This window comes from Typopeltis vanoorti, chromosome 21 (genome assembly GCF_054136105.1).
Source record: "Typopeltis vanoorti isolate ZY-2024b chromosome 21, IOZ_Tvanoo_1.0, whole genome shotgun sequence".
In the NCBI taxonomy this organism is placed as follows: domain Eukaryota; kingdom Metazoa; phylum Arthropoda; class Arachnida; order Uropygi; family Thelyphonidae; genus Typopeltis; species Typopeltis vanoorti.
In genome coordinates this window covers 34,573,633-34,601,615 of record NC_143569.1, presented here as the reverse complement: position 1 = coordinate 34,601,615, position 27,983 = coordinate 34,573,633, and the positions used below count along the sequence as shown (strand labels likewise).

At 34.5% G+C, this 27,983-nt stretch overlaps 1 protein-coding gene across 5 annotated transcripts in view; it reads right to left on the bottom strand.

The window, feature by feature from the left end:
• Positions 1–27,983, bottom strand: part of hyd (E3 ubiquitin-protein ligase hyd) — a 680,323-nt gene that overhangs the window by 12,080 nt on the left and 640,260 nt on the right. For all 5 annotated transcript variants that reach the window (XM_090411567.1, XM_090411569.1, XM_090411568.1 and 2 more), the window contains 2 exons: positions 20,662–20,806; positions 12,856–12,941 (listed from right to left, as the gene is read on the bottom strand). In XM_090411567.1, coding sequence (XP_090267693.1) covers positions 12,856–12,941; positions 20,662–20,806 — 231 coding nt within the window. The remainder of the gene's footprint in view (positions 1–12,855; positions 12,942–20,661; positions 20,807–27,983) is intronic.

The following is a 27,983-nucleotide window of genomic DNA, read 5'->3' as shown; positions in this document are numbered from 1 at the left end:
TTGAGCAATATATGTAGCATACATATATCAGCAGCCAGAAGTGAAGGAGATACAAGAATGCAGTTTGATGTAAAATCAAATATTGGAGAAGAGTGCACACTATCTCCACTAATTCTTAAATACAGTACAACTTTGCAGGATTCCTCATCTAAAATGAACAAATTTGGTATGAAAATCAGCAATAAAAACACAAAGAATAATAAAATAATCAGTTACATTCTGAATGGAAAAACCCATGAAACTAGTAAAATATTTCAACTGTTTAGGACAATTTTTAGTGAAGATGGAAATTAAATATAGAAATATACAATAGCATAAGCAAAGCTAATATGACAGGGAATCAACCAAATATATCTGTATGGAATAAAAGAGAAATTAGACAAAATAAAGCTGCATACAAGATAGTGTGACAGTGTTCAAACCAATTTCAGATTATGGATCTGAGAGTTGGGTTAGAAATAAAACATCTGATCTAAGACTGGAAACCACAGATGGTATCAATGGCAAAATCATGTTATAATTAAGATATTCAGAAAGAACTTGACACTGTTGGCATTCAGTAGTGTGTGTGTGTGTGAGCAGAGTTAATCACAGGTGTATGATCAGCTGAAAAGAAAGATTAGCAAAGCAGGTGTTTAAGGCCAAGATGGCAGAAAAAGACCCAGAAGGAGACAAAGATGTAGGTGGATTAATGAAGTTATGTCTCTTAGAAGACTGAAGTGTAAGGTCTGAACAATAGAGTCCTAGCAGATGACAGACTACTCTGGAGGAAAATTGTCAATACAAAGTTAGTAATAATGTAAACTCTTTGCTACCATCATAGTATCCTGTACTCCACTTGAGGATAATATAGAAATTTGATGATGATAAAACATCGCAAAGGATTTGGGATGTAGAACCTTTAGGGGCAGCTCAAGTATCCTAACTTCATAAAAGATGGAAGTTTGTTGGGTGATGTTTCTTGGGATGAGATTAGCATTCCTACACATGAGAATTCATATTATGGTTGGAGGATCACTCCTTGATCCTTCAATTAAGAACAAATCTCATTGGCAGGAACAATGAGGAGGCTCTAATCTCATGTATATCATTCCTCCTGCATGGTTTATAAGGTATCGTGTGCATGTGTGAGTTTGGTGTATCATAACTGCATTTCCTGATAATGCTGCAAGGTTCCAAATGTTTCTTGATGCTGTTTTACAAGGATTATAAACTGAAGATAAAATTTCTTTCCAGACTTGAAGTATCACATCAATCCTTGGGGATAAGCGTGATAACATTTTCTCAAGTGAATGCTCATGAGTTGAATGAATAAGTATAACAACATATTGGAAGATGTGTGTATGATTATTTAATTCTTTCTTTTGGTATCATTTGCTTTTTTTGCTCCAATTTTTTTTTTTTCTTTTCTTTTTAACATGGTTGAGGCTTTGTGAGGGTCATGATTAATCTGATGATGAAGAAATTCATAACAAAACTAATTACAGAGCTTTCTATCCAGTATAGAGCAACACACTGAGGCCCATTATCAAACAAGCAACACACATGCTTGAAATCGGGGATGCCAGGATCACTCTAGATGCAATACCAGCAGTACCACAGGTAAGCCTTAGATTCTGTTCTGAAGATGTATTACAACTTGTTGAGTCTTGCAGTAGAGCCCATTAGCCAACTGATTCTACTGTGCAATCCAGCACTGCCTGTTAAGCTGAAGCAGGGCTAAAACAGTGCATGAATACAGCCAGGATCTCTCTTTCCAGATGTCCAGAGTTGTCCTGCACGGCAATAGTTTCCAATGATGATGATCTAGTGAACAGAAAAGTAAAAAATGATTCAAGAGAAGTAAAACCCTGTGGGAAGTTTTTGGTATTGAGACCGCGTTATGATGTGAATAAAGAGTTCAATAAAAAAATAAGCAATTAAAACCCAACAAGTTTTGTAGTCGTAAGACTTACATCATCAGGGGTACTGGTACAGGTAAGTTTTAGACAACAAAAGCTTATTAACAATTAATTAGTATGTCAAATTTTTCATGATATGTAACTTATCATGTTCGCTTTTACATATTTTTCAAAGGAGATTGCACTTAAAGAAATGTCAAATTTTGTCTAATAATCTTGTATTTGTAATAAATTAACCACGAGCCTTTGTTAAAATAATGTGGCACATGACATCATCATGTAATGCTGTTAACTCATGTCTAATTCTAAGAGTAGTGAAGAATTCTAAGAACTGCCATATATTATGGCAATTTCAAAAGATACAGAAAATATCACTTCATCAGTCCGAAGGTCAATACATGACCATATATGAAAGCCTCGGGAAACTCGTGCATGCATGAAATGGAAGTCCAGGCCTTTATAAGTTGGAGCGTCGAGAAGAAATTTAGTCTTAGTGTTCTCAACCTTCTGTTACCTGGGTCCACCACCATATGAGTTCCGTTATCGGTAATCGAAAAAGAAGTGTCGTGGGCCTTAGGGTTTTCACCTTCTCCTACCTGGATCCGCTGCTATGAGAGGTGATATAAGGTATTTCGCTAAATTTGAGGTCAGAGAATCTTTCCCATTGACAATTGGTCATAACAGAATATCCTTTTTGTATATTTTTGGTGCACCATAAATTCTTGGGATTAATGGCTGGTTTGACAATAAAGATTTTTTAAATTCTTCTGATAAATTAGGGAACCTTTTGATCACACTGGTTTTATTGTGTGTGCCATGTGGGATCCCTGTCTAAAGATGAACAGGTATTGGAATGTTCTAATAGGCTGTTCATTTTTCTTGCATATTCATCTGAATTCATAACCACTGTTGTATTTCTTTTATCTGCCTTGATTATTGCTATATTTTTATTTTGTCTTAATTCTTTAAGGACTATTAACTCGATATGTTTCCATGTAGCAATTTCGATTCTAGCAATAAGGCTGAAGTTGTATGCAGATGAGATCTGCCCTGCCAAATCTCCAGGAAGATTGTGAATTCCTTTTTTCAATTTGTGATACGTTGTCTACTTTTTGGAATGTCCTGTAGAGATAAGACAAAATTAAGCCTCTTATTAGATTTTTTTCCATGTTTTGAAGAGAGATTGAGGACAACTTTAGACTGATCTTGATGTTTTTCTTTTTTTGTTAAAGCAAGTTAAACTTTCTTATCAAATTACTTTTAATATGCAACAGCTGTGGCTTTGATGGATGTAAGTCTGCCAATGCTATTCCATAGGTCAGACAGTAGCAACATAGCTAATTCACCAAGTACAGGAAACATATCTTGATCTACCTTGAAAGCTCTAATCTAGCGGCTCTGATCTGTTTTTTTGTAGATTCTATTTGCTTTGGCTGAATGGAATGCACGTTTAATTCTTATGAATTTAGGTACAACATCATTGTCTCTCCATCGAACAAGAAACGTTAATTGGTTGATGAAATTTAACTTTAACTGCCACGGACAAAGAATACAATACGCGTGATACCACAGAATGTGATAGCAACAACTAGCTATGTTCCAACATGTACACAGTAATGAATTTACCATTTGTATTCTAGTTTATCAATTATATGTAACAGTTGTGAAGTTATCAAAAACATCATCATCACATTCCTGCCATGTACCCTCAAGTGATGTACAGGATATGATAGTGCTACATGAAATAAATTACGTCATTACTAACTTCCGATCTACAATTTCCCTCCATATCAGTCTGTTACTTGTCAAGACTATAACATTATCAGCTCTTATATTTCTATCGTCTAAGGCACTTTGTACCGTATCAATTCACCAATATCTTGGTCTTCCTCTGGGTAGTTTTGCTGCAAAACTGGCAGAGAACACTTGTTTTGCTAATCTTTCTTTGCCCATTCTGTTTAAGTGACCATACCACCTGAGATTAGCTCTGCTAACACATTCCTGGATGCTGATGATGTCAAGTTCTTTCTTAATATCCTCGTTATTAATATGATATTGCCATTGATGCCACCTGTTCACCCCTTTAATCTTTCTCAGGACTCTCATATCTGCAGTCTCTAGTCTTTGGTCAAATGGTTTACTTCTGACCCAGCTCTCAGATCCATAAGTTAAAACTGGTTTGAACACTGTCTTGTATATAGCTAATTTAGTGTTCCGACTAATTTCTCTTTTATTCCATATGAATTTATTCCATTGACTTCCTACCATGCCAGCTTTGTTGATTCTGTTGTCTATTTCCATATTTAATTTACCATCTTCAGTAAAAATCGTGCCTAAGTAGCTGAAATGTTTTACTTGTTTCAAAGGCACAACAGTTGACATTTTCAATGATTCTGCTTAATTTAGTCAGAGAATCTTGCAGACTTGTAGCGGATTTATTTAGAAGTATAACATCATCCGCATAAAGCAAAGAGCTGACATTAACATCTCCAATTTTGATATCATGTTTAATACCACTTTCCTTCATAATGTGATCCATATAGATAATGAATAACAGATGGGATAACGTACATCCTTGTCTCACACCAGATTTAACATTAAACCATCTTCCTGTACTTTCTTCAATTCTAATTGCTGACTTACAACTCAAATAAAGACCAAGTATTGCTTGATATAAATGCCCCATCGACACCATATAACTGTAGCGTATCGAACAGCTTCTCGCTTGGGACCTTGTCATATGCCTTTTCCAAATCAACAAAACTTAAATACAGATCTTTATTATATTCCCATGCTTTCTTGACTATCTCTCGTAAAGTGAAGATCTGATCCTGACAGCCTCTATCTGGCCTGAATCCAGCTTGTTCTTCACCAAGCTTTTCTTCCACAATTCTTCTCAACCGTTTCTCAAGTATACTTGCATAGATCTTGCAAGGAACGCTCAGTAGGGAACTACCTCTGTAATTCTCACATTCAGTTTTATTTCCCTTTTTATTTATGGGTACTATGAGAGCCTTTTCATATGCTTTTTCCAAATCAACAAAACTTAAATACAGATCTTTATTATATTCCCATGCTTTCTTGACTATCTGTCGTAAAGTGAAGATCTGATCCTGACAGCCTCTATCTGGCCTGAATCCAGCTTGTTCTTCACCAAGCTTTTCTTCCATAATTCTTCTCAACCGTTTCTCAAGTATACTTGCATAGATCTTGCAAGGAACGCTCAGTAGGGAAATACCTCTGTAATTCTCACATTCCGTTTTATTTCCCTTTTTATTTATGGGTACTATGAGAGCTGTACTCCAATCATCGGGAATTCGTCCCTCTGTCCAGGCTTTCTGAACTATACAGTGCAGCCACTGTAAGACTCTTATGCCACCATATTTCAGCATTTCTGGTCAAATATCATCTACTCCTGCAGCCTTTCCACATTTCAAGCCTTTCATGGCTTTTTCTACTTCAAGTATGGATATGTATTGCTGACTGCATGCCTCTTGAGTGTTTTTTACCACTGTGCTGTCATCACTGCTTGTTTCATTTAGCAGTTTTTCAAAGTAATTACTCCATACTTCTTCAAGGATATCTTTTTCTTCCGTTTTCATGTCACCTTTATCAGCTCTAAGTCCTTTTACAGCACTCACCTCCATTCTTAAGCTTTTTCAACAACCTCCAGAATATTTTGCCACCTTCTTGATATTTATTTTCTATATTCTTGCCAAAGTCCTCCCATGACTTTTGTTTAGCTAGTTTTACACAGTGTTTAGCTTTCGTACATTTGTCTCTGTATTCTATAAGAGCACAAGCTGACATATTTGCCAGGAACTTTGATATGCTTTCTTCTTTTCCTTCACTGCCTCTTTAACTTCCTGTGTCCACCACTGAGTTATGCTTTTTCTATCCTTGCAGGCAATTTCGCTACATGCCTCTCTAGCTGAATCATTCAGGGGTTTCTTCAAAGCTTCCCGCTGGATCTCCAAGGTTTGATTACTGTTCACAAACTCTTTCATTTTTTCTTCAATAATCTTTGTGTATTTTAGTCTACAGTTCACATCTGACAGCTGCTCAACTTTTATTCGCCTTAAAACTTTCTTACATGTTTTCTTTTCAATATGAAATTCAATTTTATCCTGCTCAAGACTATATAGTGATCACTTCCAATTTCAAATCCTCTGTACACTCTGGTGTCCTGCACCAGGGAGAAAACATCACTATCAACAATAACATAGTCAATGAGACTTTTCTTATTCCTTGCCTCTGCTCTCCATGTGAATTTGTGCACATTTTTATGTTGGAACATGGTGTTAGTAATAACCAGTCCATGTCCTGAGAAGAAATCAAACAGATATTTGCCATTATTATTAGCTTTGCTCTTTTCTCCAAATTTTCCCAAAATATTTTTGTATGTCTTGCAATCATTTCCTACTCTGCTATTTAGATCCCCAACAAGGACTATCTTTTCCTTTTTCATTGTCTCAGTTGCTTTTTCTAAAGACTCAAAAAATTCCTCCACTTCTACCTTAGTAGAACCTTCTGTGGGACCACAGATACAAATAAGTCTCATTGTCCAGTTCTCCATTCTCATATTTGTCCACATTACTCTACTTGAGACTGACTGCCATTCAAGAAGATTAGCCTCATATTTTGTGTTGAATACTATGGCTACTACTTTTCCTTGATTGTCATTGCCTGAATATAACATTTTGTATTTATTGCTCAGAAAGATCTCACCAGTTTTTGTCTTTTTTGTTTCAGTCACCCCTATTATGTCGATCTGGTACTTATCTAATTCCTCAGCTAACTCCATTTCTTTGCCATTCAAGCAGCTTCTTATGTTGATAGTACCTATCTTTAACTCTGGTGATGTTGAGTTGGGGTGTGTTTTCAGATTTGTTCCAGTAGCTGACTTTTCGCTGTTTGCCCTGGTTCCCTGGCGAAAACAACGGGGTCCTTGTTTAACTGGGCGACGCCCCAGCCGGCATGAAAGTTTGTCATGTTGTACCATCATTTTTTTTATTTTGGTTTAACTAATAAGAATACAATTTGGTCAGCTAAATCCCAAATTGCCAGCCCATCCTCGTTCGTTCAGTATCCAGGTAGATACCCAACAGGGTGCACCACGAGAAGGTGAGGATTGGACATTAGGTCAGAAGCCCTGGTTGGTTCTCTGCATTCCTTTAAAGGTTATGTGGAGGTCTCCTCTCAGTTATACAGCTTTGATCCTTAAGCACCCCCAAAACTATCAAAAGCACCATCAAAAACATCTACTTTTTCCATAAAACTTTTCTGTACCCCTGATGATGTAAGTTTTAGGACTGACATCATCAGGGGTACAGAAAAACTTATCAGGTTTTTGCTTATTTTTTTTTTTATTAAACTCTTTACATCATAATATGGTCTCAATATCAAAAACTTCCCAAAAAACTGCTAAATCACAGAAATGTACATCTGCATTGTTGATCCTCCTTTTATGTATGTTTGAACTTTTGCTCCAGTTCTTCATATTAAGTACCTAAGATAAAACAGGTGAAACTTCCATGAAGAATTTTTTTTTAATGCAAATAATTCATCTTTATTTCTGTTTGAGATTTAGTTTTATTTCCTTTATTTTTATCTATCTTACAAATCAGTACAATGAGAACTCTACTCCAGTCATCAGGGTTCGACCATCTGCTAAATTTTTCCATAATGTAGCTACCATGAAACCTTAATCCTTTCTTTTACTTAAATATAGACTGATTTTTTATGGATAATGTCAGCTAAATTTCTGTATTTCAGATTTTCAATGATTTTTTTATACTTCCAATGAAATGTACTAATGACTGCACTTGTCCTGAATATGGTTGATTTTCATTATAGAAAACACTATTACAGTAAACTCACTATAAATGCAGAAAAATTCTAGCTAAAAATCAGCATCAATCATATGCCAAAGGAAAGTACTATAGTGATGCAGTAAACTTCCAATATAATGAGCTAAAATATTTCTAGCTGTATCTACTTTATAGCAGGAGCTGACTATATTTTGTAGATGAAGGATTCATAATGCAAAGTATTACATTCAAAAAGTTACTGTTGTTTAAGATTCTGGATGAAATTAAATACTAATGTGTAAAACATTTAGTATTTAATTTCATCGTGCGGTTAGCCTAGTGGCTATGCGCTTCGCAACCATATGCCTGGGGAAGGAGTGTCCTAGGTTCGATTCCCGTCGGTGACGTGAGGAGCTGAAGGATCTTCCTCAGCCATAGCCAAGTTAGCCAGTCTTGGGCGTGGACAGCAGGGTTTTTTCCCCAGTTTATTCTGGGGTTTTTCATCCCGCAAAGCAGGCAAACTGGCCTTGAGAACTCAACACTACAGGCCATAGGATACACCGGGGCATAAGGCTGACCACCTTATCCTGTAAACGGAGTGAGGTCCGATGATCAATGGACCCTCGACACCGCAAGGTTAAAGAGGGTATAAGGAAGATGAGATGAGATGTGTAAAACATCCGGTTTGTCTCAAGCTTTGGTTCTGATAATTTGAAGTCAGACCTTACAACAGTATTATATTTATACAATATACCAACAGTGTTAGTTTTATATCATCTTTATCATTTCTTATTCTTATTATGGTCTCTTTCCTATGTTTACAAGCTTTTTTTTTTTTTTTTTTTTTTTTTTTTTTTTTTTTTTTTAAAGCAGTCTCCAGAATATATTACCCCTGTATATTGGAGGTAAAAATTCAAGCCACACCTCCTAGTCCGTGACTGTCCAGGAAAACGGTAGATATATTTCCAGTAGGCTACTGGCTGGTGAAGTAAGTTAGAGCCAAACTTCAAATATGTGGATTACTACTGATTACGAAAGGAACAAGAGATACAGAAAAATCATGCAATGCAACCTCCTTTCTTTTTTCTTAAAGAGAAGATATGAAGCCTATCAGTGAAAGGCTTTCCAGAAAGTGCACAAAAATGGGAGAAACCCATCTATTATATCCACTTACAATGAACCTTCTTGAAATCTGGAAATTTCATGAACTTTGCACTGGAGCAGAGTTAGAAAACCACGAAGTCTACATCCAAGAACACAAGTGGAGAGCAGATTTTGAATAAAATGAAGTCACATCAAATAGAGAGAGAGAGAGAAAAAAAACAACTTTCATCTTTATATCAGCAGACAAATCTAGTACTGGAGGAATCAGAATCATAGTCAACCAAAGGATCTATAGTCACATCTCATCTATCCCCAAAGTTTCTGAGAGAATAACTTTAAACTCTAACCTAAAAGCAACAATAACCTGTACCTATGCACCCAGTGACTTCAGATGAAAACTTCAAGAATGCTTTCTACAGTCAACTCTTAGACTTTCTTTAAGCAGTTCAAAACATACAATCTCCACATCATAGGTGGAGATTTCACAATGCACAAGTAGAATCAAATTTCAGAAATGAGAAAAAAAATAGGGCCTTTCATGTACAACAAATGAAAAGGGATATCTTCTAGATGAACTATGCAACTCATAACCTTGTCAATCTGCAGAGCAAATTTCTACACAAATCTGGAAGAAAATGGACCTGGAAACATTCAAATGGAACAAGATCACAAATTGATCATATTTTAATCAATGGCTAACAACTAAACTACAATCACAACTTCATCGCAGCACTTTTAAACCTAAAACAAGTATAACAAATAAATATCACTGGAATGACCTAACACTTCCCACCATACAAACTCAAAATATGGAAGGCTCAATGCCTGAAAAACCATCCCAGAGCTTTATTCATATTGTAATCCATCCATGAAGTAGCAGCAAAACGTAACACCTTCAGGGAGTCCAAAGACTCATCGAGGGAGGGCACCTAATCTACAACTCTCCATCTCCACCACCCAATCCACCAGTTACAACTAACTGCAACTACACCATCTACTGCACACCATTATGTATTCACTCACAGGACAAATGCCCATAAGTAGGCTCTGTTTTGCAGATGATATCATAATGATTGATTAACATTCAGACTACCCAAAACTACTTAGATAATTTATGTTAAAATGCAGCACTGATTGGGTTCGCAGTCAACAGCAGTAAAACTAAAGTCTAAAGAACAGAACATATGGAAATATTAAGCTAAATGACCACATTCTTGAAGAAGTAAATGATTTTGAGTACGTAGGTTCCTATATCACTACTCTAGCTATTGAAAAGAAAGGACAAAGCTCTTCAAATCCATTAAAGTCTAACTAATATCTGGAAATTCAATCTAATCATTAGAAAAAAAGCAAAATTCGACTAGACATGGTACATCACTATTCAGCAAGCCGTTAATATCATCAATAGCTTTTTGAGATAACAAGCCTTTGAACAATATATATATATTTGAAAGATATATATATATATCTTGCACTACCCTGCAGGTAGTGCAAGACCAAGATAACTCATGGTAAAAGTAGAATAAGCTCTGATCACTAATCTTAATATTTACCCATAATGCAAAGCACATCTCCTGGAGGAGAAGTATGATGCTTTGTATTAAAGACAAGGGGCCACTACCCAGACCGGTTTCGACCTTTATTGAGGTCTCATCAGTGGGAGCCAGGCTAGAAATATCAAGATTTTAGTAATACAGAGCTTATAAGTATTTTACCAGAACAAGTTACCATAAGGTGTTTTAACTTTATTAAATAAAAATCTCAGCAGGAGATATAAATGTAGAAAGTATTTTACCTTGGGTATAATAAATGTTAAAGATACCAAGCTATTTTAAACCTGGTTTTACTCCATTTCCCAAGTAAGCAAACAGACAAATAAGTCAAATTTGAGCCTGCACGTATGCGTCTGGGTAGTGGCCCCTTGCCTTTAATACAAAGCATCATACATCTCCTCCAGGAGATGTGCTTTGCATTATGGGTAAATATTAAGATTAGTGATCAGAGCTTATTCTACTTTTACCATGAGTTATCTTGGTCTTGCACTACCTGCAGGGTCAGCTAGACTTGCATTATGTGCAGGTGCAAATTTTACCTTATTTGTCTGTTTGCTTACTTGGGAAATGGAGTAAAACCAGGTTTAAAATAGCTTGGTATCTTTAACATATATATATATATGGCAAGATCACATTCCTGATACTGTCATTCTTGAAGAAAGCCTGCAAAGACCCCTAATAAAAACAATTAAAAATTCAACCGAGATGGTTGAGACACTTAGCTTAGACATCCACCTTCACCTACATTCAGTGCTCATGCTCTTTACAGACCAACTAATGGACACAGAGGAAGATCAAGAAAACAGTTTTGGCAATGCATAAGCAAATATATTTGAAGATGAGGCTCATGAACCATCTGACATTTACCATTTAGCGCACACCAGAGCAATTTGGCCCACTTATATCTAATAGACTATATCTTCATGAGTTTTTGTTATATGAATATTTCTCTATTCATAAATGAAACAATCTGTTATATTCTTGTCTGATTCTTCTCTTTATCAGCAGGTCTTTCTAAATTTTTTTTCCCCTTCATGAACTGTTTTTATGTATTCGTTTCTCTTTTTAAACTGTTTGTTTAACTTTTCCACTAGGAGAGCTTATTTCTCCATCCTGCCTGATATGGATGCTTGAGCATTGATCATAATCACTCTTGTTGTTTAATGGAAAAACATACATCTAAAGCTTATAATTAACTAAATTAATTGAACTAATCAGATTAATAAGCCAATATTTTGCCTTGTTCACAATGCATCCCCATGGGCATAAAGAGACATACTGAGCACATGCATGCAGACACACTAGTAGGAAGGCACACACAGACTGATTGTAACAGGCAGTTCTCCAGTCCTAAATGGCAATGGACACTTGCTGATGGTCTCCCAGATTTTTGGCAATATGACGCAGTTTTCAATTGTTTCTATATAGGAGGGAAGTTTCTTCTTTTGGATCTGGTGATCTGTCTACATGGCATGGTCTATTACTCTACGACAACTGTAGTGTAGATGAATGCATTTTCTGTGTTCTTCAGGAAAAACTGTCAATATCTGTCTAGAAAAACACAGAAAACATGTTCGTCTACACCACAGGTGTGGCAGACCATGTCATGGATATAGATTATTGGATCTAACAAGAAAAACAGTCAATGATTTCCATCTTGCAGAAAATCTCATGCCCCTTTTTTCCCCTTGTTGTTAAACAAAAATATGAAACCAACTCAACACTCTGTTTCATTTCATATTTTTGCTCTTTATTAATTCTAAGGTAATGTTCAGGTTCACACTAGTTTATTCTCCCACCAATAAATTAGTTCAACTTTGGTTCTTATTAAACCTTTCTCGTAAGCAGGTCTTGTTTTAGGATGTTATTTATTTCAATCCAGTTCTTCAGTAATAGGATAATTTTCAATTTCAAATGTGCTATACACTCTTGAACAGCAGACCATTTCAAAGATAATATTATCCTTTAATTGAACATTACACTACAATGATGTAATCTCTATGACAATTTCTGTTCCTTGTAGCATGCCATTTTTATGCTGAAACATGACCTGTTTCAGCATTAAAGATGGAGTTATGTTTCTATGTTTATAACATAATTTCATAATGTTTAACCATTATTAAAAGAACTGTCCTTTTCTTCAACTTTTCTCAGAACATTTTATCACTACAGTTATCTCTCACTACAATGATTACTTATAGCACACAACTCATGTTTTTGTTTTAGGATATTACTTATTTTAATCCAGCTCTGCACCAACAACGATAATTTTCAATTTCAAATGTGCTATACACTCTCAAATAGTGGACCATTTCGAAGATAGTATTATCCATTATTTGAACTCATGTTATGGGACTTCTGGTTTTATAGTAATGTATACACACACACACAGACAGATAGACAGACAGAGATCCACCAAAAAATGAAATAAAATAAATAAATAAACAAACACACACACACATATATATATATATATATATATCTCACCAAATCCTGCTTTTCGTGATTGGACATCCTTTCAACAATTGACCAAAACCAACGCTTAAAACGAATTAATTTATCTCCTCCATCACCTGTAAAGGATTTTAACTAATCTTATATATATGACTTAACAACTTTATCACAACAAGAATCAATTACCTAAAAATCACAGATTAAATTTTTATAAGAGCTATGAGGACTTTTCATTAACTGGATAAACAATTAGAACAGGTTAAACTTGTAGATTTTTATTAAACTATGTATTACTTCAACATGTTTCACTATCATTCTTTGGCTGAAACATCTTCAGGAAGATTTACAAGACATATACAACAAAATATAAACGCTTCCAACAGTTATTTTTACAAATTGAAAGATACTGAACAGTCAGTCAATCATGTGTATCATTAGACAAATCAAGTGCAGTCTGTATATTGTTGCATAAAACTTGTAGGTGATTGCTGATATAAACACAAATTAAACACTTCCAGATGTTATGAAATATAATTCCCTGGTTTCTGTTTAATATGCTGTATGAGCAAATCACCTCAGAAGTTCTGAACATTCTTGCAAAGTGTTTTCCTTACAATAACACATAGAGGCAGATGGCAGTCTGCAGTGTGATGTTCTGTGAGAATATGTGCAACAAGACCACATTTTTGTTCTCTTGTTTTCAACATTATCTATGTCTCCTTTTTATAGATTTCAAAATTTCTCTTGGTGTGGTTTACATAGACATTTCTGAAGGAATATGAGATTTAGTATATCCCCAGAGTGTTTATAAAGTGGAATATTATTTTTAGGAGAATGCAGAAATTTTTAAGGTGTCAATTGGTTTGAAGTCTACTCTTACACTTACAGATTTTAATAATTGAGCTATCTGTCATGATATACTAGGAAATAGTGCCCTTTTAATTGATTTCTGAACTTGCATGAAATGGGTTATCAGTAAATAATAATTTTCTTAATAACTTTCTTGAGTAGCCATTTTGGAGGAATTTGCAAAATAGGATTTTAAGTTATTTTCTTTTCATATCATCATCTGAGGGGAAGAGGAAATGGACCTCTTCTTCTTTTTTTGCAAGAAATAAAAAAGGACTTTTAAGTGCAGTGAATATGTCTTATCACTGCCCAATTCTTTGGCACACAGATCAGCATCTTATGCATCAGCTGTACATGTTCTTGAAGATTTCAATGCTTGAATATGGCAGAATTCATCAAATGAGGAGGAGGAGGAATGAAGTATACATAAGATTAGAAACTATCATGCAATCGGCTGCAATAATGGTTATGGCAATTTCCAAAAATAAGTCAAACTACGCATTTCAGGCATTATTAACTTATTTAATCACAATCAAAATATATTACAAACAATGCCACTAAATATTAATAAAAAATGATTATCAACTAAACAGCAATGCATGAATTATTGATAACACAAACAGCAATGATCATTGATATAACAGCTAGCAATTTCAAGCATATTAATCTATACTATACATCATTTCCTGATATGTACCCTAACAATGTACAAGATAATAAGACAATTAAATTACTAGCTTCTTATTAATGCATTTCTTTCAAATCCCATTTATACATTTCTTTTAATTGTGAAAAAAAAGTAAAATTTTTAAAAAAGTTAATTTTTAAATACATAAAAAAATTTTTTTTTTATATCACTCCCTCACAAGAAAGGCTGCAAAGCCTATAGCAAATGAATGCTCTGTGTGGGTTGGGGTCAAGAGCAAAGTAATCTGTTGATATTCTTCTTAAAGAGCTGGAGGTTGTAGTACTTAGGAAATACTTCATGGGGAAGTCTGTTTGGTGGGTCAGCAGTTTAATTGTAAAAAGATGTCGGGCAGGTTTTGCTTGAGTTCCTGTAGATTTAGAAGAAATGAGAGGTATAATGGATGATAATTCTGAAGAACCGCACTTGTAAAAATCTCACAGTCATTTCAATTATGTTCTTTTTTTATAGTTTTATATATACTGAGTGAAAAATTCATTAATGAGGAATATGTTTTTGTTATATGATAAAGCATTAATTAAAAATACATATGTGTTTGTATTTATTAATGCAATTGTATACATTAATATTATTGGAAATGCCATGTGGTAAAGTGGTAGCATAATAAAGGAGACTTAAATATAGTCATAAGGTGTTGTAATCTTAGGGAATAAAATAGAAACATTAGATGTATATTATTAATTTATGTTGTTTACGGTAGCATGTCTACGCTAAACACTTGTAGCATGCAGTTGCTATAATAAGAGCAGCCAAGTTTTCACTTCAGTTTTGTTTTGAATCTCAGTAGCAGACATGCGTGTTACTTTTTGTTTTTAGAATGGTTTTTGATGGGTAATAAGAACACCAGCAAGCAAGGAAGGACAGCCAGAGTGGTGGAATAAACTACCGAGAAGTTCTTCAATCTTGGAAAAGTTTTTATATGCATCATTATCTACTCTCCACAGAGGAAGTGTGAAGTTAATAATTGAAGGATAGTATAATGTATATAAGACTTCATATGCGAGAAGAAAGTGTATATGTTCCAAGGAGCAAGATGAAATGTGCAGCAAAGTTCCTATTATTAGAAATGAATCTGTAACCATTCATGTATTTCTGTTGTCTGAGCAATTATTCTTCATGACTACTTCAGCAAAACAATGAAAAGATGTTTAAGGAAACTTGCTTACTGAAATAAGACATATGCAAGTATATTAGTTAAGTGAGGCCTTAAAACTTTTATTATATTCTAATTCATTTGAGAAATAGGACAGAATGAATGAATGAACAAAAACAATAAAATAAGTCCTGCAAAGGAACTTTTCACATGGACAAGTGAAAGTACAGAACTTCCAGTAGAATGCTGTGTTCAGTTTGCTTTGTAAAGTATTTGATGCTGTCTCTTAGAATGGTATTTAACTGTGATATATATCACTCATTACTGTGCAATTCCTATAATGATCATTTACTTATTTGTATGTATTAAAAATTGATATTTAGAAGAGTAGAAATTAATCTACTGCTTTTAATTTTGTAGATAATATGAACATCAGATCTCTTTAGAGAGATAAAGAGAATTACTTAGTAAACAGAATTCATGTCTGTTATAAATATTTATATGCTTACACTAAATATTTTATTACTTTTATAAATGAGCTTCACTCTTTGAATATATACATGTTGACCTTTGAAGTCAATGCACCATTGTGGATATGAATCTGAAATATTCTAAATAATTAAAATAAAATTATATATAGTACATTATTATCTTACTCCATGACTGACTTTAAAATATAGGTTGGATATTGTTGGGAAATTACATAATTGTACAATTGATTGCTGGTACTTACAAAATAACTGGCATAATCAAGCTTCAAATCTAAACACACACACACACACACACATGGTAATAGCTGTACAAGAATACATTGAAAAAACTTAATCTTGAGAGAAGAATTATCAATAAACTGAAAACTGCCCTGTTTTAAAGTGCATCAAGAAATTTCAGAGGTCTTAGGGTGCTCCATGCCAAATATGAAAGCTGTATTCCAAGGTAGCACAGATTTGAGATTTATATAAAATAAGCAACTAGACAGGAGAGATCCCATCCCATATTTCCTTGCATATGGCTCAATGGCCTGTCATGGCTAAGTAACTTGGCTTCTTTGTAACCTAATTAAAGCTCTAATATGGCAGTTAATCCTATCTGCATATGTACTATTGCTGCCAATTCTGGCGAGTGTTACCTTGTTTTGTGGAGAAAACTTGAGTTTCTGAGGAAAATCCTGCCACCTTCATATGAGACTGGCAAACTCACCTTCAGCTGAAAAACTCTGATAAAGGTTATTCACATCCTAAATGGAATTCAAACCCAAGTCTTTCAAATCAAAGGCTATTGTCAAAACCTAGTGAGCCACAGAATCTCCTTATAAGGGAGTAAAATTCAGTCAGAAAAGAGAGATGGTCTTGATTTCTTGAGTATTATCAAAGGTAAGTGAAGAAGAACTAAGGTCTTCTTTTTTTTTTTACAAGAAAACAGATTTTGGAAGAACTGAAGGTCACTATGTTGTTGTCACCCCAATGGAGGGTGTGTGGAGATCAGTGTTAAGGGCATTTATTGTAGATGATCTTGAATTGAGACATATTTGAGCACTGAAAGGTTGTTGTATGAGTAGGATGAGTAAAGTGCTGTCATCAGCAAAACTGTGAATAGCATTTGAGGTTAGCAAGAGATGATCATTTATATATATGTATATATATATAAAGAAGAGGGTGGATGAAATAACAGTCTTGAGGAACACCTTCCACCATTACATGCAATAACTGACCTGAGAAAAAACTGGCAATCCAATTGCAAGGGAGAGGGGGCAGACAATGAGATGGCAATTTGCTGACAAGTCCTTGATGCCAGACCCTATCAAATATCATGATAATGTCAAGGGTAACAGCACAGGTTTTTCCAAACCTTTCCGTGATATGTGCACAGAGGTGGGTGATGTAGGTCAAGAGATCTGGCATGGATCACAACTGGTGAATCCATACTGATGGTCATTGATTAGTTAACAATATTCCAGATTTCAAAGCTGTTAACTGATGATGACTGTCTCCACTACTTTTGGATAACACTGCGGTGAAAGTAATATAGTTTGGTTGTAGACACAATTTTTTTTTTTTTTTTTTTTTTTTTTTTTTAATGGTTGTATATGAGTCTCCTTTCATGCTATAGATGAATGCCAGCTGAGTATATATACAGTGTATAGATGATAAAGAACAGAGTTCACAAATACATTTCTTGAGAACAACTGGTGGGATTCCATTAGGACCAGAGGCATTTTTGGTATCCAGGTTATTCAAGATCCTTCTGATGTCTTTCTGGAAGCATGAAATGCAATGTTCCATGTAAAGAAGGAGGTGATTTGTCCTTGTTATCAATGTAGGATGTTCGATGAGAAGACTGATGCCAGGATGTCAGCTTAATCTTTAATGATGTTGCAATGCTATCAGCATTGTGAGGTATCTGCAAGCACAACTACAATTGGCAATGGAAGAAATTTTTCCACATTTATTCCTATCAAACTTAGTCCTTTTAATGATGGATATGCAAGTATTATGAGCTTTGCTTTGCAGGCTGTCAATGAGCTTTGTCATCAATGTAGGATGTTCGATGAGAAGACTGATGCCAGGATGTCAGCTTAATCTTTAATGATGTTGCAATGCTATCAGCATTGTGAGGTATCTGCAAGCACAACTACAATTGGCAATGGAAGAAATTTTTCCACATTTATTCCTATCAAACTTAGTCCTTTTAATGATGGATATGCAAGTATTATGAGCTTTGCTTTGCAGGCTGTCAATGAAGCTGGATTTTTCTTTTTTCTTTTTTGTCTCAAGCCACTTATAAGCTGTTTTTTCTTTTCTTTTCCTAGCACACTTTGGATACTTGGATAAATAGGGAATTTTGAAAAGAGTGAGAAATATGAAGTCCATTCCTAAATGGATAATGTCTGTAACAAGATCACAACAAGCATATGAATCTGAAAAACAGAAACAGTAACCAGACTATGGAAAGAAGGAATAAAAGATATGAGCTTTGGCACTATAACACTTGGCATAATTATAGTGACAAAGTACAAGAGATTATGAATGGCTGAGGGAAGGATGTTTCACAAGAGATGAAACTTGGATGAGATTGTGATCTGAATTACTAACAGGAGCAGTCACCTCAACAGTGTACTTGGAAGAGTGGAGAGGACTGTTACAGATTCTGGTCAGGAGATGAACATGTGCTTTTAATTGTTCTTACAGCAAATACCTCTGCCTTTTCTTTCAGCTTGGTCAGGTGGAGTTGGAAAAGAGAGCCAATTAGAATTATAGGCATTAAAGTCACCAAGGAAAATGACTCACCATTAGAGAATTTGGATTGTATGAAATCAAACTTCATGGATAAGAAATTAAAGAGGTCAGAATGATTTTCAGAATTGGAGAAATGGTAGAGACAGCAGATGAATAAAGCATGGAAATAAAGCACATAATAAAGCATGGAAATATTAAACCACAGAAGGTCAGAAGGAGGAGGCGATTCAAGATTAAGTCCTCTGGTAGGGGATACTGAATCATACAGGGGTGTAGTCTGGACAGTTACTATGTGCTGTGATGATTGTGGTAGTGCTTTTGGGATCGACTAAAAATAAATCAGGTTTGCATGTCTATGGGTGCTGCTAAACATCACTTAGGTTGGTGCTTATACCATGAACAACGGTGAAGTAAATCTGAAATAATTTTTTGCAAAGTTTTTGAGGTTTTTAAATTTTTATGAGCAATTTTTTAAAAAGATTTATTTATTTTTTAAACTTTTAACCAGAGTGACACTACATTTATTTAGATTCACCTTTGTTTAGCATTTCAACATGAAAAGAAAAAGAGCAGGTGAAAATACTGTGGGAGGAGACTGGCTCAGACATGTAGCCCATACATGTCTCCATACCATAATGTGGCTTTGCCAGTTCCCTTGCATAACCTAGCAGCATAGTTGGTACTGAGATCATGTGCCAGCTGATCAGGAAGCCTCCTTAACACATTACTACCTGGTTCAGTCCCATATGCTGGCTATCTGGTGGTCGGTTAATAGAACTGCTTTACTGCTGTACCCTTGAGGATGATCTCAACAATATGTTTGGCATGTCCTTCAAGGATGTTGTTCAAGGACTTTGTCCAATGTCCTTCAAGGACTCACACTGCATGTTGAAAGATTGGGAGAGGGAGGGAAAGAAACACTGTTTAAAACATTAAGGCTCTATTAGTTAATTATCACTATTACAGGCTTTCAATTTGGAGAAATAAGTCCATCAAGGGTCACAATAGAATGAACCCTACAATCTACTCAACCCTACAGTCTTGGCCGATTTACCTGTATACAGGATGAACAACTAGGTTTCTGGAAGGAAAACTCTGAAACCTGCATATGAGGTAAGCGATTGACGCTCATTTTATTATTTAGATTAAACAGAGCCCTATTATTCCATTCTAAGATTTGGACCCTGATTTTTGTGAAAACATTATCCTTTTTTGCTTCTTCACTAATAAACAAGAAAGTAGTCTTATAGTGGGATAATATGAGATTAATTCATCCACAGTTCTCTGCAATAGCTTCAGAACCCTTCATGGATGTATCATGAAACAATCTCTCAATTTGGTTAAGGTTGTAATTCTCAGAGCATTTGGTATATGTGTAATAATTTAATGTTCTTTGAAGATATTAAAGAGTTAATGTGGGTATTGACATATTTTCAGGGAAGAGAAGAAAGCTAATGGATGGGATGAATTTCAAATGGCATATAAAAATTAACTAAAAAAATTCTTTTTGCAAAAAAAATACTTAGAAAGTAAAATAGTTTCTCACAAAATAAATAAATACTTTTTTAATTAGTAAACTTAAAGTAAATTAAAATTAAAAAAATAATTAAACTGTATCGTATAAATATGTTATGTGAAATAATTCATTTAGATTACCATAATTCATTTAGATTCAACAAATGAAACATCATGCGATATCTATTACAAGAAGAGCAACCATCCAAACTAGTTTTGACCTTTATTGAGGTCTCACCAGTGGGAGCCAGATACACAGTCAAATACATCTGCCAACATTCTATTCTGAATCTGAATACAAATCTTTATTTCATACTCTCAATACTGATTTAAATTAAAGATATCCTTAAGACATAAGTATATTAACTGTTAAACAATTAATATAGTCAACTGAAAATTTCAATTATTAATAAAAAACAACAACAAAGTTTTGTACTAACCACTTTCATCATTAAATGAAGTATAACTGATGAGGGTCTGTACATTTATTTCTCCTACCCCATTTAGTAAAAGGCGAAAATCTTCAGCAGTCAATCCTTCTACACTACTTGGAGGTAAAACATCATACACTCCCATTCGAAGCTCCTAAGTTCACATAAAGAACTATATCAATATGTTATTTTAATATGCATAAAAAATAACTACAGCATAACAGAAAGAAAAATATACCAAGGGAAAAAAAGTTTATTAAACTTTGCAATATGTAAAACATTACTGCTTATACACAAGCAACTCCTTGAAGTTTTGCTTGCCAACTACAAATCTAGTCCTAATGCCATAGCTAACCATTCTCTTTTACAAGTTCAAAGGATGACCACTTGTTCTCTCACATCTTGTCATGTATTAACAAATTTCATCTACACCAATTCTATAACCCCCCCCCTTCAGTATCTTATATGCTTTTTTTAGACTGCTATTTCTTCTATCTATCACCCACATTTTGAAACTCACAAATCATCAATCTGTAATCAGCAGTCAATCCTTCTACACTATTTGGATGTAAAACATCATACACTCCCATTCGAAGCTCCTGAAGTTCACAGAAAGCTATATCAATATGTTATTTTAATATGCACAAAAAATAACCACAGCATAACAAAAAGAAAAATATACCAAGGGAAAAAAAGTTTATTAAACTTTGCAATATGTAAAATATTACTGCTTATACACAAGCAACTCCTTGAAGTTTTGCTTGCCAAGTACAACAAATCTAGTCCTCATGCTATAGCTAACCATTCTCTTTTACAAGTTCAAAGGATGATTTGTTCTCTCACATCTTGTCATGTATTGAAAAATTTCATCTACACCAATTCTATACCCCCCCCCTTAGTATCGTATATGCTTTTTTTAGACTGCTATTTCTTCTATCTATCACCCACATTTTGAAACTCACAAATCATCAATCTGTCCTCATAAGAAGTGGTCCATAATCATGTCACCATTTTGCCTTTAAAATCCTCTTTACTATTTCCTCACCTCCAAGAAACTCAGGGTGATCAAATTTGTGCAGAGTAGTTTAAATGCAGCTATATCCAAACTTTATGAAGAGAGATAAATCTCCATCTCTACATATCTCTGTGTATGTCAATGTCTCACTTTGAGGTCTTTTGTGCCCCCCCCCCCTTCTGCAATATGCTTTCTGAACTTCAACTCTCTGTTCATCTTAGCCTCTTCAACTTCCTGCAGTTCCCTCCCAAAGCAGAGCCTTGCACTTTTCCACAATGAATTGGCAACCATTATCCTTTGCCCAACTACTAGTCTATTTACTTCATTCTGCAAGATCACTACATTATTAACTATTGCTCATGCCATATCAACAAACACATGGATATTCTTAATCAAATCATTCCTTATCTCATTAATGTACAAATTAAACAAGTAGTCTTGTGACATAGGACTCTGTACTAGGCTTGCCAGATGTCCCATATTTTAATGAAAAGATAAAATTATAAATATTATGTTAAGAAATTATAATTTTCAGTATTCTTTTTGAATAATCCAATTTAAAGTGATTTGTAAGCCATAAAAACTAATTCAAGGAAATTAATTGTGTTTACAGTTTACGGTGGCAGTGGGCCCTTTCATTGTTTATTTTTATTTATAATTCTGTACAGATGTATTGCATTTGCTTATTTTTAAACAGTTCTTATTTGGACATTGTAGTGCAGTATTGGTACAGTACGTGGATGTTATTTCAATAATTATTAAAAATAATATCTCAGCTTTTTCGAATATGCAATATTTGGTTAATACATAAAATATATAATTAAAGGTAAATTAAATTTTGTTTCTTTCCTTAAGCTCTTAACAATGCCAAAACGAAAGTGCGTTTTTAACAATGACTATTTGAAAGAATGGAATTTTACTGCAAAAGGAAAACATAACAATGAAGTGTTGAATGCAAAATCTGTAGACAAACGTCTAGTATTGCACATGGGGGACGATCAGATATTACACAACACAACACATTAACACAAATTGAGCATTTCGAGTTTCACTTCCAAAAGTATTGATACTTATTTTGTAAAACCAAATAACAGCAATGAAAGAAAAGTTACTGCTGCTGAAATAACTATGACATTTCATGGCATAAAACATCATCATTCTTTTAATTCTAATGATTACAGCAGAAAACTTGTTTCTATAATATTTTCGGACTCACCAAAATTGTCCCCTATTTCGTTTTCCAAAATCTGGCAACCCTACTCTGTACTTAAGAAACCAGCTATCGATGCAACATCTTCATATATGGTATCCCGTAAAATGCCTCCGCAAAATAAAGTAATATCATGGTGTAGCCATTTATTTTATCCATCTCCACTTCTCATATTTCAATGTCTCATGCACTCTTTCAATACCTTAAGCACCACTCTTGAGGTAATAACTGGTTTATAATTTGTTACTTTTGTTTTGGAGCCTCCTTTATGTAAGCAAAACTCGTAGCAAAACCACTCTTTTGAGTTTCTTTCAGCCTGGCTGATTTACTCTTATAATCTGATTTTGTTTTCCATCTATGCTGGTAACCTATAGAAACTATCTTGCCTGTTTGTAAGAACTTCTAATTCAGCTACCTCTATTTTCATCACTGGATTATATCTGTTTGGATGACACAACCAAAGAAAGTGATCACTCAGCAATTCAACAACTTTTATTTCTACTCACCTTTCTGACATCCCACATAGCAAAAGAACTCTTCAGAGTTTCACTTAGTCTGACTGATTTACTCTTATAATCTGATTCTGTCTTCAATCTATTCTAGTAACCCATTTTGTATGCTCTCTTTATATTTGCTCTACATCATTTTTATTTTATATATATATATACACACACAGGAAAACCTTGTATAGCATGGTTTTGAACAACACGGGTTTTGGTCTGACGCGGTTTTTATTATTACATACACTAACATTGTCAACACTGACCAGCGACTCCTGGGCGCCACAAGTGACAGTCGAGAGCCACGTTTATGCAGTAGTTATTCGATTGGCTCTCACTTAGACACGTTCTTTCCCCACGGAATTTTATTATTTACGTTAATATTAGTATTTAATTTTTTATCATTATTTAAGTATGAGTGAAAAGAGACAAAACAAACAAGGCACTGTTGGAGTAACAAAAAAACGCAAGTGGTTGACATTAGAGAAGAAACTTGAAATTATAAAATGTCACGAAAATGGCGCTTCGTTTGCTAAAATAGCACATGAGAATTCAATGAATGAGTTATCTGTACGAACAATTATTCAGAGCAAAGAAAAGATTAAACAACATGGAATAAGCGCCGCTTCTTATATGTCAAAACTGATCACGAGAAATCGATCTTCTACAATGGAAAATATGGAATGCCTTCTAATGATCTGGATTGAAGATTGTAATCAGAAAAAGATTCCTTTGAGTCAAATGATAATCCAGGCAAAAGCAACAAGTCTATATGACAAAATAAAAGCAAAAATGAAGGAGGTACAACCAGTGAAACTTTATTAGCAAGTTGTGGGTGGTTCTACAGTTTCAAAAAGCGTATGGGACTCCATAACGTAAGAACCCAAGGTGAAAGCGCAAGTGCTGACACTAAAACTGCAGAATTATTTCCCAATGAATTGAAGGAGCTTATTGAGAAGGAAGGCTACACAGATGATCAAATTTTTAACGCTGACGAGACTGGCTTGTTCTGGGGAAAGAAAGCCATTGCGCACATTTCTAGCAGAGAAGGAAAAAACACAAGCTGGGTATGAAGTGTCAAAAGACCAATTGATACTTTTACTAGAAGGTAATGCATCAGGTGATTTAAAATTGAAGCCACTGTTAGTGTATACAGAGCGGAAAATCCAAGAGCTCTTAAAGGCTTTACAAAGAACAATTTACCTGTTCATTGGCGTTCGAATAAAAAAGCGTGGGTGACTCATTCAATTTTCGAAGACTGGTTTAAAAATTGTTTTTGCCCTGAAGTTAAGAGCTATTGTAAAAAGAATTCCTTTTAAAAATTTTCTTTTATTAGACAATGCATCAGGTCATCCAACTCTACTGACTGACTTAAATGAAAATGTCAAGATTCATTTTTTCCCTCCAAACACAACATCAATTCTGCAGCCGATGGATCAAGGCGTTATCTCCACTTGCAAGGCTTACTACTTAAGATGAACTTTTGCTCAAGCTATTAAAGATTCTTGGACTTTGAGTGAATTTTGGAAGAAATTTAACATAAAAGATGCCATTCAAAATATTTATGAATCTTGGCAAGATGTGACTCAAAGCAACATGAGAGCCATATGGCATAATATCTTGCTGCATTGTTCAAAGGACTTTGTTGCTTTTGTAACATAGAAATCTCAACAGAAATTGTGCAGATGGGCAAAGATCATGGTTTTACAAGTTTCAATTGGAACAATGTGAATGAATGTATTGATTCTCATTCAAATGATCTGGATGATGAAACCCTTTTGGAGTTGGAACAACAACGAGCCTATGAAGCAGAAGACGAAGATGACCCCATGATGTCATGGTTGAAGAATTTTCCTTTGCTGACCTTTCAACTTTCGTGAGAAAAATCAACAAAGCTTCCGACTTTCTCATAAATGCCGACCCGAATTTGGAAAGAAGCATCAAAGTGAGACAAAGTCTTAATAATGCCATCAAATGCTACAGAGATCTAGTACTTGAAGAGACAAACAAGATAAGGATGATTCAACGAACACTAAAAGACTACTTTAGTAAAAAGTAAATTACTGTACGCTAAAATTGAAGCAATATTTGTTTTGTTTTCTACAACTTTTATATCAGATTAAAAAGATTTTATTTGTTATTCAGTTAATAAAAATAACATTTTTTTCATTTTTAAAGATTTTTTTTATCTAAATTTTTGTAATAAACAAATTAAATCGAAAACCTTCATAAATAGATCTCGAACAACGCGGTTTTGTGTAGCGCGGACTCTTCTTGGAACCAATTAACCGCGCTATACAAGGTATTCCTGTATATACATTTTTTTTTTTTTCCCCAGTTCCTGCTTAATGGCACTACTCATCTTTAATCCTGTTCAGAAGCATATCATTCTGACTCTCGATAAACAATAAAGAAATCGAAATAGTAGATGAGTATGTATACTTACAAATTCTCTTAACAATGAAGAAGCAAGAAGTCATGGAAGAAGTGAAAGGAAGAATAGGAATGGGATGGTGAGCTTTTGGAAAATTGAAGAGATTTTTAAACAGCAAAATAAAACCTGAAAATAGAGCAAGACTGTTTGACCAATGTGTATTGCCTGTTATGACATATGGAGCAGAAACCTGGCCAATCAAAAAAGGAAATTATATATAAAATGCAAAAAAGCAGAAAGAAGAATGGAAAGATATCTGTTAAACATAAGACTCAGAGATAAGATTAAAAATGAAGAAATAAGAGCTAAAACAAAATTTTTAGATATTGGAGAAAACTAACTTCAAAAGAAATGGAAATTGGCAGCACACATTGCGAAACTCAAGGAAAATAGCTGGACAAAAGTTTTACTGAGATGGCAGCCATATGAAGGTAAAAGATCTCTGGGAAGACTTGAAAGAAGATGGTCAGATGATATAAGGAAAACAATTAGAATTCCATGGTACCAACAAGCCCAGGATAGAAACAGATGGAGAGAATTGAGGAGACAACTATAGCCAGAAGTGGCTATAAAAAAGGTTAAAAGAAAGAAAAAAGAATGAATATTCTTTTTTCTTTCTTTTAACCTTTGGGACCACAGATACTATCGAATCTTTTAAGCCCCCACCCCCATTGTTAAACACTGTTTCAGATAACCATCCCTTATTAGTTGCATAAATTACACTTTCTTTCAGCCATATTCTCTTTCCAATTTAAATCCCCATAATAATTACTCAGTTTGTGTGTTCATTAGCTAATTTACTAATGCATGTTACCTATATCTTCATTTGTACCCTGACTTATAGTAGCAATTGATTTCCTGCTGGACTTCTTATTGATTACAACTAAAATTTTTGTTATCAGCAACCTTCCCCTCCCTGTTCTATCTGTCTTGAAAATAGATTCTACCCCCAAGTAACTATACTGTCTTATAATCAAGTCTCCATAATCTTTGGATGAATTAATCAAAGTCCAATTTCCACATGTTTACTGCTAACATTTTTATCATTAGAATAAAAGTAAAATATATTGAACTTGAATAAATCTTCTTGTGGGACCACAGATACCATTGAATCTTTTAAAGACTGTCCTCCTTCAAATTTAAGAGCTGAAATTACATTCACCATCCCTTGATCATTCCCATTCTCATATTCACTAACCTCAAGAGTACCTGCACATAATGCATCCTCCACACTTAAACAGTCCAAGTTTATCTGATTTTGCACTTTCATTCTCACTGAACAACTTTTCTAGATTGGCTGCTTGGTTTCAGATTAACACGTTCACTGCCACGCTCCTCGGGCATAGTTTGTTCTCGCAAGCCAAGCACTTTCGCGTCTTCAAGGTCACTATGAGTAATCTCGTAGCCGGCTTATCAGACAGAATTTTGTTTCATACGCCAACTACGAATAATCTCGTATCACCCCCACTTATATATTACACGTGCTGACGACTGTGTTTATTGCGTCTAGTCTCGAAAAACCTTCAGTTTCACCATGACCAGCAAAAGAAAACTTACTGATAAAAAATTAGAAGCTTATGCTAATATGAGCAATGATGAATTTAATGAATTCATCATCGCAAATGGAAGGATAAGAGGGAAGTTCTTTCCATTTCAAATATGCAAAAAATTGAAATGGTTGAAGCAAAAAATCGGAATGGTAAAATTCAATTAAAACCAAATATCGTTACGGACTATAATTTGGGTATGTCAGGCATCGATCTTTCTGATCAAATGCTTTCTTACTATTCCGTCTTATGAAAGACAATTAGATAGCCAAAAAAATTAGCAATACACATTTTTGATATATACAATCAAAATACGCCTACATTTTATAATATAATTACTGGAAACACAATGACTGCGTTAAAATTTAGAGATCAATTTATCTCAGTTTTTTTTTGGAATGGATGAGCTTACAGCATCACAGAATATCAGCAGGATTCAGGATCTTCATTATTTGGAACTTTTACCACCTACAGAAAAAAAGAATCGCCTGACAAAGCCATGCCGAGTATTTGTGAAACATACTCGGCGAGTATGAAACAAACAACAATGCAAAATACGTCATTATTGTCCTGTTTGTCAGGAAAAACCACCATTGTGCGTGGAAAATTGTTTTAAAGTGTATCG